This window comes from Hippopotamus amphibius, chromosome X (assembly GCF_030028045.1).
Source record: "Hippopotamus amphibius kiboko isolate mHipAmp2 chromosome X, mHipAmp2.hap2, whole genome shotgun sequence".
In the NCBI taxonomy this organism is placed as follows: domain Eukaryota; kingdom Metazoa; phylum Chordata; class Mammalia; order Artiodactyla; family Hippopotamidae; genus Hippopotamus; species Hippopotamus amphibius.
The window spans coordinates 45,895,676-45,908,173 of NC_080203.1; the positions used below are offsets into that span (position 1 = coordinate 45,895,676).

At 45.2% G+C, this 12,498-nt stretch overlaps 1 protein-coding gene across 1 annotated transcript; it reads left to right on the forward strand.

The window, feature by feature from the left end:
* Positions 1-6,513: 6,513 nt before the first annotated feature.
* LOC130842094 (nuclear RNA export factor 3-like) lies at positions 6,514-12,226 on the forward strand. The gene is given in 16 exon segments (XM_057718753.1): positions 6,514-6,612; positions 7,230-7,313; positions 7,418-7,526; positions 7,651-7,727; positions 7,833-8,006; positions 8,401-8,510; positions 9,405-9,441; positions 9,807-9,875; positions 9,960-10,015; positions 10,167-10,274; positions 10,395-10,453; positions 10,552-10,667; positions 10,766-10,808; positions 11,418-11,490; positions 12,038-12,098; positions 12,101-12,226. Coding segments are annotated over 16 exon segments (1,386 nt in total). The 5' UTR covers positions 6,514-6,528.
* Positions 12,227-12,498: the final 272 nt, after the last annotated feature.

Sequence of the window (12,498 nt, forward strand, 5' to 3'; positions counted from 1 at the left end):
GACCTCTGAGACAGCAGAGCAGAGTCCAGGACATTGGACCACCAGAGAAGTCCTGACCCCATGGAATGTTAATCAGCAAGTGCTCCACCAGAGTTCTCATTCTCAGCACCAAGCTCCAAATCCAACCAAAGTCCAGCAAGCTCCAGTGCTTGACACCTCAAGCCAAACAGAACAGAGATAAGAGGAATTACTGCTAAGCAGCATAGGGAAAGGAGACAGCAATTACAATAAATTAGACAAAATGAGAAAACAAAGGCACACCTTGCAGGCAAAGGAGCAAGATAAAAACCCACAAGACCAAATAAATGAAGAAGAAAATGGCAAATTGCCTGAAAAAGAATTCAGAGTAATGATAGTAAAGATGATCCAAAATCTCGATAACAAAATACAGAAAATACAAGAAACATTCAAAAAAGGACCTAGAAGAACTAAAGAGCAAGCAAACAGTAATGAACAGCACAACAACTGAAATTAAAAATACTCTAGGTGGTATACACAACAGAATAACTGAAGCAGAAGAACGAGCTAGTGAGTTGGAAGATAGAATGGGGGAAATAACTGCCACAGAGCAGGAAAAAGAAAAAAGAATAAAAAGAATGGAAGACAGTCTCAGAGGCCTCGGAGTTAACATTAAGCTTACCAATGTTCGAATCATAGGTGTCCCAGAAGAAGAAGATAAAAAGAAAGGTCTGAGAAAATATTTGATGAGATTATGGTGGAATACTTAACCTACATGGGAAAGGCAATAGTAAACCAAGTCCAAGAAGTGCAGAGAGTCTCATACAGAATAAAGCCAAGGAGAAACAAACCAAGGCACATATTAATTAAACCAAGGAAAATTAAACACAGAGAAAAAATATTAAAAGCAACAAGACAAAAGCAACAAATAACATATAAGGGAGAACCCATAGGGATAACAGCTGATCTCTGCAGAAACTCTGAAGGCCAGAAGGGAGTGGCAGGAGGTAATTAAAATCTTGAAAGAAAAAAAACCTGCAGCCAAGAATACTCTCCCCAGCAAGAATCTCATTCAGATTTGACAGAGAAATCAAAAGCTTTACAGACAAGCAAAAGTTAAGAGAATTCAGCACCACCAAAACAGCCTTACAACAACCGCTAAAGGAACTTCTCTAGGCAGGAAACAAAAGAGAAGGAAAACACCTACAAAAACAAACCCAAAACAACTAAGAAAATGGTAATAGGAGCATACATGTCAATAATCACCTTGAATGTAAATGGATTAAATGCTCCAACCAAAAGACACAGACTGCCTGAATGGATACAAAAACAAGACCCTTATATATACTGTCTACAAGAAACCCACTTCAGACTTAGGGACACATAAGGACTGAAATGAAGGGGATGGAAAAGGATATTCCATGCAAATGGAAGTCAAAAGAAAGTTGAAGTAGCAATACTCATATCAGAAAAATTAGACCTTAAAGAGGTCTAATTTTATTACAAGAGACAAGGAAGGACACTACGTCATGATCAAGGGATCAATGCAAGAAGAAGATATAACAATTGTAAACATCTATGCACCCAGTATAGGAGCCCCTCAACACATAAGGCAAATGCTAACAGCCGTAAAAGGGGAAATCGACAGTAACACAATAATAGTAGGAGACTTTTTCACCCCACTTACACCAACGGACCCGAAGCCATCAAGGCTTTGGATCTAGAATTCCCAGTGGATTAGTATTTTATGCAACCCTATGTATCACTCATTTTTTCTATCATAGCTATATTATTTTTAAATTTAAAATATCCATGAAAATTAAAACAATTTCTGTGCTATTAAAAGAAAAAATTAAAAGATTGAAAACCTGGGAGAGAACATTTCAAACAATTTTACAGATTTTGTGCTCATATGCAAGAACAAACAGAATTTCTATTAATTGGTAGACAAAGGGACAAAAGATAAACACAAGTAATTCAATTCATCTAAAAATCAAAATGCTTCTTCAATAAAGATCTGGAAAGATGCCAAACCACTAACCGAAGAAATGAAAATCTAAAGATGTCATAATAAATGAAAAAATCAATTTGCATAAAATTACTTATGAAATTGAAAATTTTATTTAATTAATTAGTTAATGAATTTAATTTTGCACCTTGCAACACGCAGGATATTAGTTCCCCAACCAGGGATTGCATGCATGCCCTCTGCATTGGAAGCATGGAGTCTTAACCAATGGACAGCCAGGGAAGTCCCTGTAATTGAAAATTTTAAAAATAATATATCTAGAACTACATAACTACACAAATGCTTTAACATAGGTATACACATTACCTAAAGAGAAACACATCTGGAAAATGTGCACCAATCCTTTTACATTGGATATATTGGGTATCTGAGAGTGATGGTGAGGGGCTCATGTTGATGGAAGATGCAGAATGATTTTATTTTCTAAGTAAACATTTTTAATGTTTAATATTTTGTGATTAGGCTAATTTGTCAAGAGGAACACTTGAAAATGTCTAATAATCAACTGACAAAAAATGTTCACATATATTTACCATGTTATCAAAGAGTTCACATAATACTGTTTCATAAAAAGTCAAAATTTTCAACTTTTGACTTAGTGTATATGTGTATTCATATGCATTTCTGTCTTACGTTTCCCTCACCTCAGATGTTCACGCTCTCATGTGCAGATTTTTCTTCACTTCTGTCAGGCAGTGGACTTCCTCTCTCAGGGCATAGTGATCTAGGAAGGGAAGGAGGGCAAGTAGTGTAAAATTCCAGAAGGTATTGGAAAATTCCAGAAAGTTCTGGCTCATAAACTGAAGCCCAGTCTGCTCCCACCTTCCCTCTTTACAAATCCCTCTGATTTGAGACTTTCAGAGCTACAGTTCTGGCTGTAACCACTAGGGGATATCTACCTACATTGACTACTTTTTTCTAAAAAGGAGAGGCTATGATATTTTCTTTTTATTGTCATTACAGTGACCCACCAATCTCTGTTTGGTATTTCCTTTATATTTTCAAGTTTTTTGTCATTGTTGTTGTTGTTGTTTTGGTATTATCTCTCTGGAATGGGTTAGAGTTAATTCTAGCCATTTGATTATTTTTAGAATATTCAGTTACTTTGTGTAAACATTGGAAAATCCCCTATATTGCACCAAGAATTTAGTAAAGTTATGCTTGGAGAAGTCACCCCCATTCCATGAAGCTCAATTCCTGTCTCTGTTTCTCTAGGTAGCATCTGAATGATCCTAGACAAGCTCCAGCACCTCATTAAGCCTCAGCAACCTTGGAAAGTTGGTGATTCTGATATCAGAGTCCCCTTGTGAGGAATACATGAAAGAGCAGATGCAATGTAGCAAGTACAGAGCCTTTCCTAAGGCTGGCACTCAGAGTTCTCTGAGTTTGCAGAATGAAGGAACACAATGTAGTGTAGCTGATATAGAGTCTGGCCCACAGAGTTCCCTGTGTTTGTAGCTATAAGTACCAAGGTCCCCTAAGCCTCCTGACTCTAGTTGGCCTCCTCTGCAGGGGTGGTACAGTTGGAAACAGTTTCTGGGTTGTTAGGCTGGTAGCAAACTCAGGGGGCAGTAATTACAGGAAGTTAGGTCTCCTCTGGCCCCCAGGGCTCTCCTCTCTATGCCCTTGGGCAGGGGACTTCCTGTTAGGACTCCATTTTGTGTGGCCTTGAGAGAGTTTGGGGCCTGCTCTCACCTTCCTTGGCAGCCTTCCTGATATTCTCCAAACCTTCACCTCCAGACCCACAGATTCTCTTCACAAGCAGCCTGTGAGGACAGTGGTGACAGATCACTGCCTTCAAGCCACCCCATGGGTGAGTTGATCAGCACGAGACCTTGTCCTCAGATTCCCACAGGGCAAGAGGGGTTCTGGGTTCCCTCCCCCATCCCAACCCACATAACCCCCAACCAGCTGATCCTCCTTTATTGAAGGGGTGGAGAGGGCCAAGGCTGACTATTTTCCCACCTCTTGAGGAAATGGGCCAAGTGGGCTCTGACACACGCATCCTGATTCCACATGGAAAACCTCCCCTCCATGAGGAGGTGGGTTTCTTTCCTGGCTAAGGAAAAGGCATGAGTCATGAGATTTTCCCAGGTCTAGGATTTGGAGAGTAGGGATGATGCCCTAGGTGGGGGGTGGGATTGTGTAAACTAATATTCCTTGGATTCATACTAGCGGTGGGGGAAGGGCAGAAAACCCACCATTACCACTGAATCTTACATTAACTAGTCAGGGTAAATTCTCTTAGTCCATAGCAAGTTCTTGAGGCTGGCTTTAATGCCCAGCATATGGTTTATTCTGGAATGTTTGATGTGTAGTTGTCATGTGCAATGTTCTATATTAAATGAATTTGTTAATTTATTTAAGTCATTTTAAAATCTTCTCCCTCTAGCTGAGTTTTTCTCTGCCATTTTATATGTCACTCAATGAGCTGTGTTAAAATTTCCCACTGTGACTGTGAATTTCTCCATTCCCTCTTTATGTCTGTCAGCTTCTGCTTTGCGTATGTTGGCTTTGTTTTAAGACAAGCATACAAATTTAGAATTTTGTATAATATCTTCTTATTTCATTGAACCTGTTATCATAAAGAAGCCTCCCTCTTTCTCTAAATGTTGCTTTTTTCTTTAAAGTGTACCTTTTCTTTTACTAATATGTTTATACCAGCTTTCTGTTTAATGTGGGAAAGGTATACATTTTGTCATTTTTTTTATTTTCACATTTTCCTGATGATTAAATTTTGCACGTGTCTCTTTTCAGGAGCATTTGATGGAAGTTTTCTTGTCCAGTCTGATAATATCTGTCTTTCTATTTGGAAAGATTAGCCTGCATCTTTTAACGTAAAAATAGATATAATTTGATTTATGTTTATCATATTATTGCATATTTATTTTTGCCTCTTCTAAGTTCATTTTCCTTTCTTTCCCTTTGATATGGTTAATATTATATAACCATTAAATCGTTACCTCATGTGGCTAGTTACCGTTCTTGCAGTGTTTACCCTTTAGATTAAAATGTACATTTTTGCCTTTTCACAACCTAATATTAATTAATCAGTTCTTTAAAACTCAGACAATTATGGGACCTTGAGACACTTTGATTCTTCATATACTCCCTCTAAATTTATTGTCATGCATTTTCATTCTCCATATATTTAAATACCCAGAAGAAATTGCTATCATTGAGTTATGTAGTCAATATTCATTTAAATTTGCCTACATATTCACAAATGTCATTAGTCTTTCTTTCCTGTATCTATGTGCCTCCACCTAGGATGATATTTTTTGTGCCCAAAGAAGAGTGTATTATAATTATTTTAGTTTGAATCTTCTGGTCACAAATTTTCCGAGTTTTTGTTACATAATGATGAAAGTCTTTTCTTTAAGAATTTTTCCTTAAAGCACACCTTTTCTCCTTTTACAATAATATTGTAATACTGAGTTGATATCTTGTTCCTTTTGGAAACTTCTCAACCAAGGTCTCTTCAAATACCACTTCTCCATTGTTCTCTCTCCTTCTTTCTGGGACTCACATTAACCATGTGTTAGGTATGTTCACTGAATCTCCTTTAATTCTCTCCCCCTCGCTTTTGGTTTTTTCCATATTATGTTTCTCCAGGCTCCACTTTGGATCTTTGCAGCAGACTTATCTTTCATTTATCTAATTTTTCCTATAGGCAGGGAGATCATCTTTGACTCTTGAACCGTCACACCAGGGTAGATTTCAGGGTAGGTTTTATGGTCCACCTAGAGCAGAGCAGAGAAGTAAGAGTTAGAGATGAAAAGCCACTGGTCCCAGGTCACCTAGCCTGAACCAAGCAGAGCAGGAACTAACATCACAGACTAAATCCTAGATCCAGACCCCTTCCTCTGTGCTTGTTTTCCTCTTGGCTGTGAATGCTCCCCACCTCTCATTTCCTGAGAAGCAGAACCACAGTGAAGTTTTTCAGCCTTTTTTTTTTAAGCTCTGTGATACTTTTCTATTTAGATTATAAAGTCAGAGATATTTCTTCATTAGCCATGATATTTCCCCAGGACATTTTCTGGTACTGGGACTACGGATATGTTTTTCTCCATTTCAGGGCACAATAAGCAAGTTACCCCCTTGCAAAAAAGAGCAAAATGCTGCAGTATTTACCGAAGGAGATACAACAATTGGTCTGAACAAGTCAGGTCTGGTATTCATCCTTCATCCCAGCAACAACAAGATGGAGATCCAGCAACGAGTGATGCAAACAAGGACACTGGAGTAAGATAGTAAGTGATGAGTCGGCATGGCTGGAGTGTACTAGCTAGTGGAACATAATCTTGTAGTTAAAAATGTCATCCTTTTCTCTAACCTGGAAGAGTGAGGAATGATGGGATCAGGTTAATGGTTAAGCAATCTTTATTGTAGCTCTGGTATCATTTGAGAAAATGTAGAGAAGACTTTCCAAGCATATGAGGATCACTTTCTTCTCTGCACTTCCCCACAGTGCGCCCTACGCCATTCCGTCCTATCATCGGAGAGGCAATTTTCCGAAACAAGACCAAACCCATGTTACCATGGAGACGGAACAAAAGCCTCCAGAGAGAAGAATGGAGAGAAACGGGCAGGATGAGACCTTGGGGAGCTGGTTCAAGATCATGGTGAGTGTCCTGGCTAAGTGGACCTAATATGGAGAAGATGACAGTGGGAGTCATGTTGGACTCATGTAGAGATGCTGGGAACTGTTCTGGGTCAGTGGAGTTGGTAATCTGCCATGTTCTTACTAGGAGTTAACTTGCTAGATCATCTGAGGGCAGGATCAGAGAAGCCATGTAAAGGGAACAGACTGACTGCAGGGAGCATGGGAGAGACTGTCTGAGAGCAAAGGAGGAAACTAGTGCCAAGGAGATGGAGCCACTTCACACCAAAAGGCTCGGTTTGGCTCAAGCTGAGTGTGGGAGGAGGTTGGGTCTCTGGGGTCCTTGTCAGAGGGGCAGGCCAGTTCTGCCTTAGGTAGGATCTCTTAGAACTTTATGAAAGGAAGTATGTGTGAAACAGTTTAAGTCGATTTTCTCAGGACAAGTATTTGAATGGTAAGAAAGGGTATTTAGGAAATCCATGCCTGGTATAAAAGTTAGTGATAACAGATATTGTCCTATTTTAAGAAATTATTTAAAGCCTGAAACAAGGTCCTAAAGCAAGACACAGTTGGGTCTTATCTTAACCTTGGATTTCGTTGTATCAATTTTCTTTCTCGCATTTTTTCTTTGGCTCCTAGATTCCCTTTGGTATAAAATATGATGAGAAGTGGCTGCTGAGTTTGATTCAAAAGAAATGCAGCGTCCCCTTCACCCCAGTTGAAGTAAGAGACATTGAGGCCGATGAGAGGAAACGGGGTGGATGGCAGGCCCAGATGAGAAATGGCTCTGGTCTCATATTCTGCTTCTCTTGTCACTCTCTCTACAGTTTCACTATGAGAAAATGCAGGCCCAGTTCTTTGTTGAGGATGCCAACATTGCCTTTGCATTGAAGAATGTCAGTGGCAAGATTTACAATGAGTATAATGAAAGGGTGTGTGTCAAGGGCATGAGCAGGTTTAGCTGGGGGCAAAAGGGCAGGACAGGGACATGGTCTTGCTTGATCCCAAGGCTCAGATTTCCTGGTCCTCACAGAGCCCCTCTTGTGTTCTCTACAGATAGCTATCTTTGTTGAGCCCTGTGATGCACCCCAGTCTGTGCTGAAGGAACTGAAGTCAGGAAAGGTGGAGCAGATAAAGGTAATGCAGACCCAACACAAGCTGTGCACTCACAGCCAGACCCACCAATTGCCCTCAATCACCACCTCAGACTCAGAGCCTTGGATCCCACCCCTCACTCTGCAGCTGACTGTGAACAAACAATGTGATGCCTCCCAGCAATCTCTTGACAATTCCCAGACTCTGTTTCCCTCGTCCTCTCTTCCTGGAGACTTGATGACCCATGATGTTGGAATGGCACAGAACCCTAGAAATGGTATGGCTGCCTCCCTGCAGATCCATCCAGGGAATATGCCCAAGGTGAGGACTTAGTCCCAATGTTGGGGCTGGTGGTGATGGTGTGAGAGATTATGTAGAAGAGGCAGATTGGTCTCAGGTATCCCCTGTTGGGGTCCTCACTCTAACTCTTTCCTCATCACAGCTTTTGTCCTTGAACCTGAGCAACAAGCAACCCTACCAGCCGGGTGGCCTGTCCAACACTATGCAGAATGCTTCTGACACCAAGAACTTGAACCTCTGCAACACTGAGGTGATCTGTGGTACCCAGAGCCGTCTTTGAAGGGAAAGTGGGAAGGCTTATGGGAAGGTGACAGAGGAAGGGAAGTGGATTTGTAGGGAAAGGATGGGACTGGTGGATGCAGGGCCATCCTGGCTGTGTTTCTCTGGTCTGTGTGGTTCCTCTCTATAATTACAGGTGAAGTCTGCAGGGGAGATGGACAAGGACCAGCAGCCGGAGCCAGAAGGGATGTGTGCGGACAGAGACCCCCTGTGCACCACCCTCCATGATAAGTCAACCAATATAAGGTCAGATGTATCCGCTGCTGCCCCTGGGAGCCTGAGCTTCCCCTGACACTGCCTGTTTGCAGGGGGCAGCGGACCTGGTCCTCTGGGAGGACCTCAGGCCCTATGTTCTCCTCTCTGTGTGTCACAAAGTCGACAAAGTTCCAAGCAGCACCCATTGGGCCCCCAGTCCAACATGTGCCTATTTTCCATTCCTACCTGGAGTGCCTGGGCCATCCCAGGGCAGGTGAAGGACAGGGCTGCAGCAGGACCGCCATTTCCTCTTTCTCCTCTCTTCTTCCCTGACCCCCTCCACAGTAGAGCTTCTCTCCCTTCCCTTTGCTTTCTCTCTCTCCCTTGTCTCTATGCCCCCATGTCTCTCTCATCTCCCCTCCTACCTTCACTCCTTTTCTGTCTTCATCCCCCTCCATCTCCCTCCCTGCCTCCTGATCCCCTCCTCACTCACCTCCCTGGCCCAGCATCCTGGGCCATCCATGGGGTGGGGGTGTCCTTGTCTTGGCAGAGTGCTGGACCCCCAGGGAGGTAGCAGAGCCCTGGGCTCCCACCCCATTCCCTCTTCTCTCCACAGCCTCCAGTGGGGCCCTGGAGGAAGGAAGGGAGGGGAAGGAAGGCCTGTAGCATAAGTTTGAAATGCTAGTCCTTGTGGCACTGGAGAAGGGAGTCAGGGCAGTCTGGGTGGGAGCTACCCAGGGGAAGGAGTGGGATTAGGGAGGGAGGGAGGGAACACTCTCCCTCTGGGTCAGTCCATGGGGGAGGTGCCCAGGGCCCTGGAAGCCTGGGACAGTGGAGTGTGGGTGGGGCACACTGGGCTGTGTCTGCTGTAAGTGTACTTGCTCCCACGAGGGGGGTCACCTCCTCAGTTTCACTGACTTTTCTCTTTTGTCTTGATTTTGGCAGCTCCATCCTGGAATTGTTCCCCAAGTTACTAAGCTTGGTAAGTATATTCCTTGATCACTGACTCTGCTAACTGGCCCTGACAGCACCCACAAACTATTCTGAACCCCATTAGGTTTTGCCCAAGGTACAGTTTTGAACCTGACCCTTAAATGTCCTGGGGGGAGGGGGATGGTACAGCCTCTGTGGGAACCTGACAAAGGCTCTGGATCTTCTTCAACCACATTCTCCACAGGCTTTGGGGACCCCAAGGCGATGATCCAAAATATAGTCCAGCCTGTGGAAATGCTGGGGTCCTTTCACACCTGACTTGTGACCCCCACCCTCTCCTGGGCCCATCCTTTTCCTTGATCATCCAGCACCACCTCCTGGTCTACACTGCTGACATCCTCTTCCCTCCCCCAGGATGGCCAGGAGGCACCCCCACCGACTAAGTGTGGTATTGAAGCCCGCAAGCTCCTACCAGCCTGCGAGGTGAGCTTGGAGGTGAAGCAGGGTTTCAGGTGGTGCATGAGGAGGGGGTGTCAGCCCTGGTCCTGAAGACTGTTTTGGTTCCAGGGAAGTTTCTTTGAATCTGATGAGCTGAAGAGTCTAGTCCTGCAATTCCTGCAGCAGTAAGTACCCCTGGGAAGCTGAGCAAGGGGAGGAGGGGAGGAGGGCTAGGACAGGTGAGGCCACCCAAGCTCAGGTCTGCTCATGGGAGTTTTCAAGTCTCATTTGAGGTCCAGACCACACATACAGATGGTCCTTGTTGCTCCCCCTCAGGTATTACTTGATCCATGACTATGGAGACCGAAAGCATCTCCTGGGTGCTTATCACGAGGAGGCCTGCTTCTCCCTGACCATTCCCTTCCACCCCGAGGACCCAGCCCCGTGAGTATCACAGCCTGGGCTCTGCTCCTGGGGCGTGTAGCTCCCCAGCAGACACAGGCCAGCTCCTGCAAGCACCCATGCTGGTCAGACCACCACCCATTGTTCCTCTTTGTCTCTTAGAAGCAGCTTGGGCGAGTACTTCAAGGAGAGCAGGAATATGAAGAAGCTCAAGGACCCCCGTGAGTGTGTGATGGGAAGACTGGGCGGGAAAGGGGTCAATCATAGGTTCCAGGGCGAGGCAGCCCCTGGCCTTGGCTTGCTTCCCCTCCCCCCACAGATCTGCGGGTCCAGCTGCTGAAGTATACAAGAGGTGACATTGTGCACACCCTCTGTGTGTTGCCGAAGACTGAGTATGACTTTAGCTCCTTTGTGGTGGACTTGTGGTTCCAGAAGGTGAGCACCTACTTCCTCCCTGGGACGGGCCCAGGAAGCCGCAGGTGGGTAAGTTTAGGTTGAGGTGGTGACTGAGTGCCTGGGCTCTTCCCTTTCAGGAAACAATGCTTTGCTTCTCTGTCAATGGGGTGTTCAAGGAAGGTGAGTGTGTGTAGACCCCTCCCCAGATGCCCCACTGCTCCCTCCCCCTGGAAAGGCTCCCTCCCAGAACCCTCCAGGCTTCCCTTGCCTCCCCTTCCCTTCCCTTCCCTTCCCTCCCTTCCCTTCCCTTCCTTTCCCTTCCCTTCCCTTCCCTTCCCTTCTCATCCCATCTCCACTGGGTTCTCTAGCCGTCAGTCTTCCCACAGCCAACCCAGGTCTGAGCTGTGTCCATGTCTGTCTGCCCCGCACACCCTGGGCGTTAGGGACACAGGCTGTGGCGTTTGGTGGCTCTCATCCCAGATCCCTACTCTGAGAACTTAGGCCATTCCTTAACCTCGAGGTTTCCTCATTTGCAAAATGGGGTAGTGATATCCACCTCTTGGGCAGCTGTGACAAATGCATCTCATGACCTTGTGACGTGGTTGTCATGGGGCCCTGTCACTGGGAGCAGACTGCTCCTATGGTTGCCCTCCCCATTCCTGACACCCTGGCCCCAGTGAACAACTGTCCCCTCAGCCTAAGTGTCAAGTCATGACCCTGCCTGGGGACCCCCGTGTAAGTGTGTAAAGCACCCGTGGCTCTAAGGGGTACTGTTGTTTGTTGTTGAAGTGAAAGGAAGTTCTCAGGGCCTTGTGCGCGCCTTCACCCGGACCTTCATCGCTACCCCTGGCAGCTTTTCCAGGTGAGACCGTGTTGTGGGTGGGAACGCCCATCCCAGCCTGGGCTCAGGGGCGGGGGAATGTGGTGATGCAGACCTTAGGGTTACTCAGTATGGTGGAAAGGCAGCAGGTAGATCCAAGGAGCAGTGTCAGCTAGTGGTTAAGAAGAGCATGGGCTCTGGAATCGGCTTTGGGTTCTCTCCTTGACCCAAGACTCACTTGCTGTGTGACCTTGATCAAGTCACATGACCTCTCTGTGACTTAGTGTCTTCTTCTGAAAACGGGAATCAGACCATCGACTCCTTGGCCTGTTGCAAAGGGGAAATATGAAATCGTCCCTAGGTTGGGGATTAACTTATAAATCTAGTGAAGCTGGTAGACAATCTCTCCCAAGGTGGGCTATGTGGGCGGGGGGGGGGGGAGCATAGATAACAGTCAAGGAACCTGGGGGACAGACACAGGAGGGGTATGAAACGTATCTAGTTGCTCAGTGGCAGTGGGAGCAGGATCATTGTTGGGGGACTGGGTTGGTCCATTCGTCCAGTTGTTTGAGTGTCCGTTTTTCTCCAGTCTATGCATCGTGAATGACGAGCTATTTATGAGGGAAGCCAGCCCCAGTGAGACTCAGAGTGTGCAGTCTGCATCCCAATGCCTACACCTTCCGCCAGCTTCATGCACATCTTCTCCCCAGAGTAGCAGTAAATGGCGCTGGCTTTCTCCACCAAATATGGGATGAACCTCCAGTGGTCTCACAAGTGAGTGCTGGGTTTGCATGGAGATAGGAGGGAGCTGGGAAGAGTAGAGTAGTGATTAATGGGAACTTGAAGGTAATTTGTTTTCCTTATTTCAGTTATTTTTAATCTGAACATTTCATTCTTAGTACATACTAAGCTACCTAGTTATTTTGAGCAGCCTCATATTATGTTTTATGAATTCATGGACCGTGTTGGGTGTTCAGGAGTTTTTGCCTTGATGCACTGTGCATGAGGTTCATTCCACTGTATTTGTCACAGTGTATGTGGAGGGGAAAA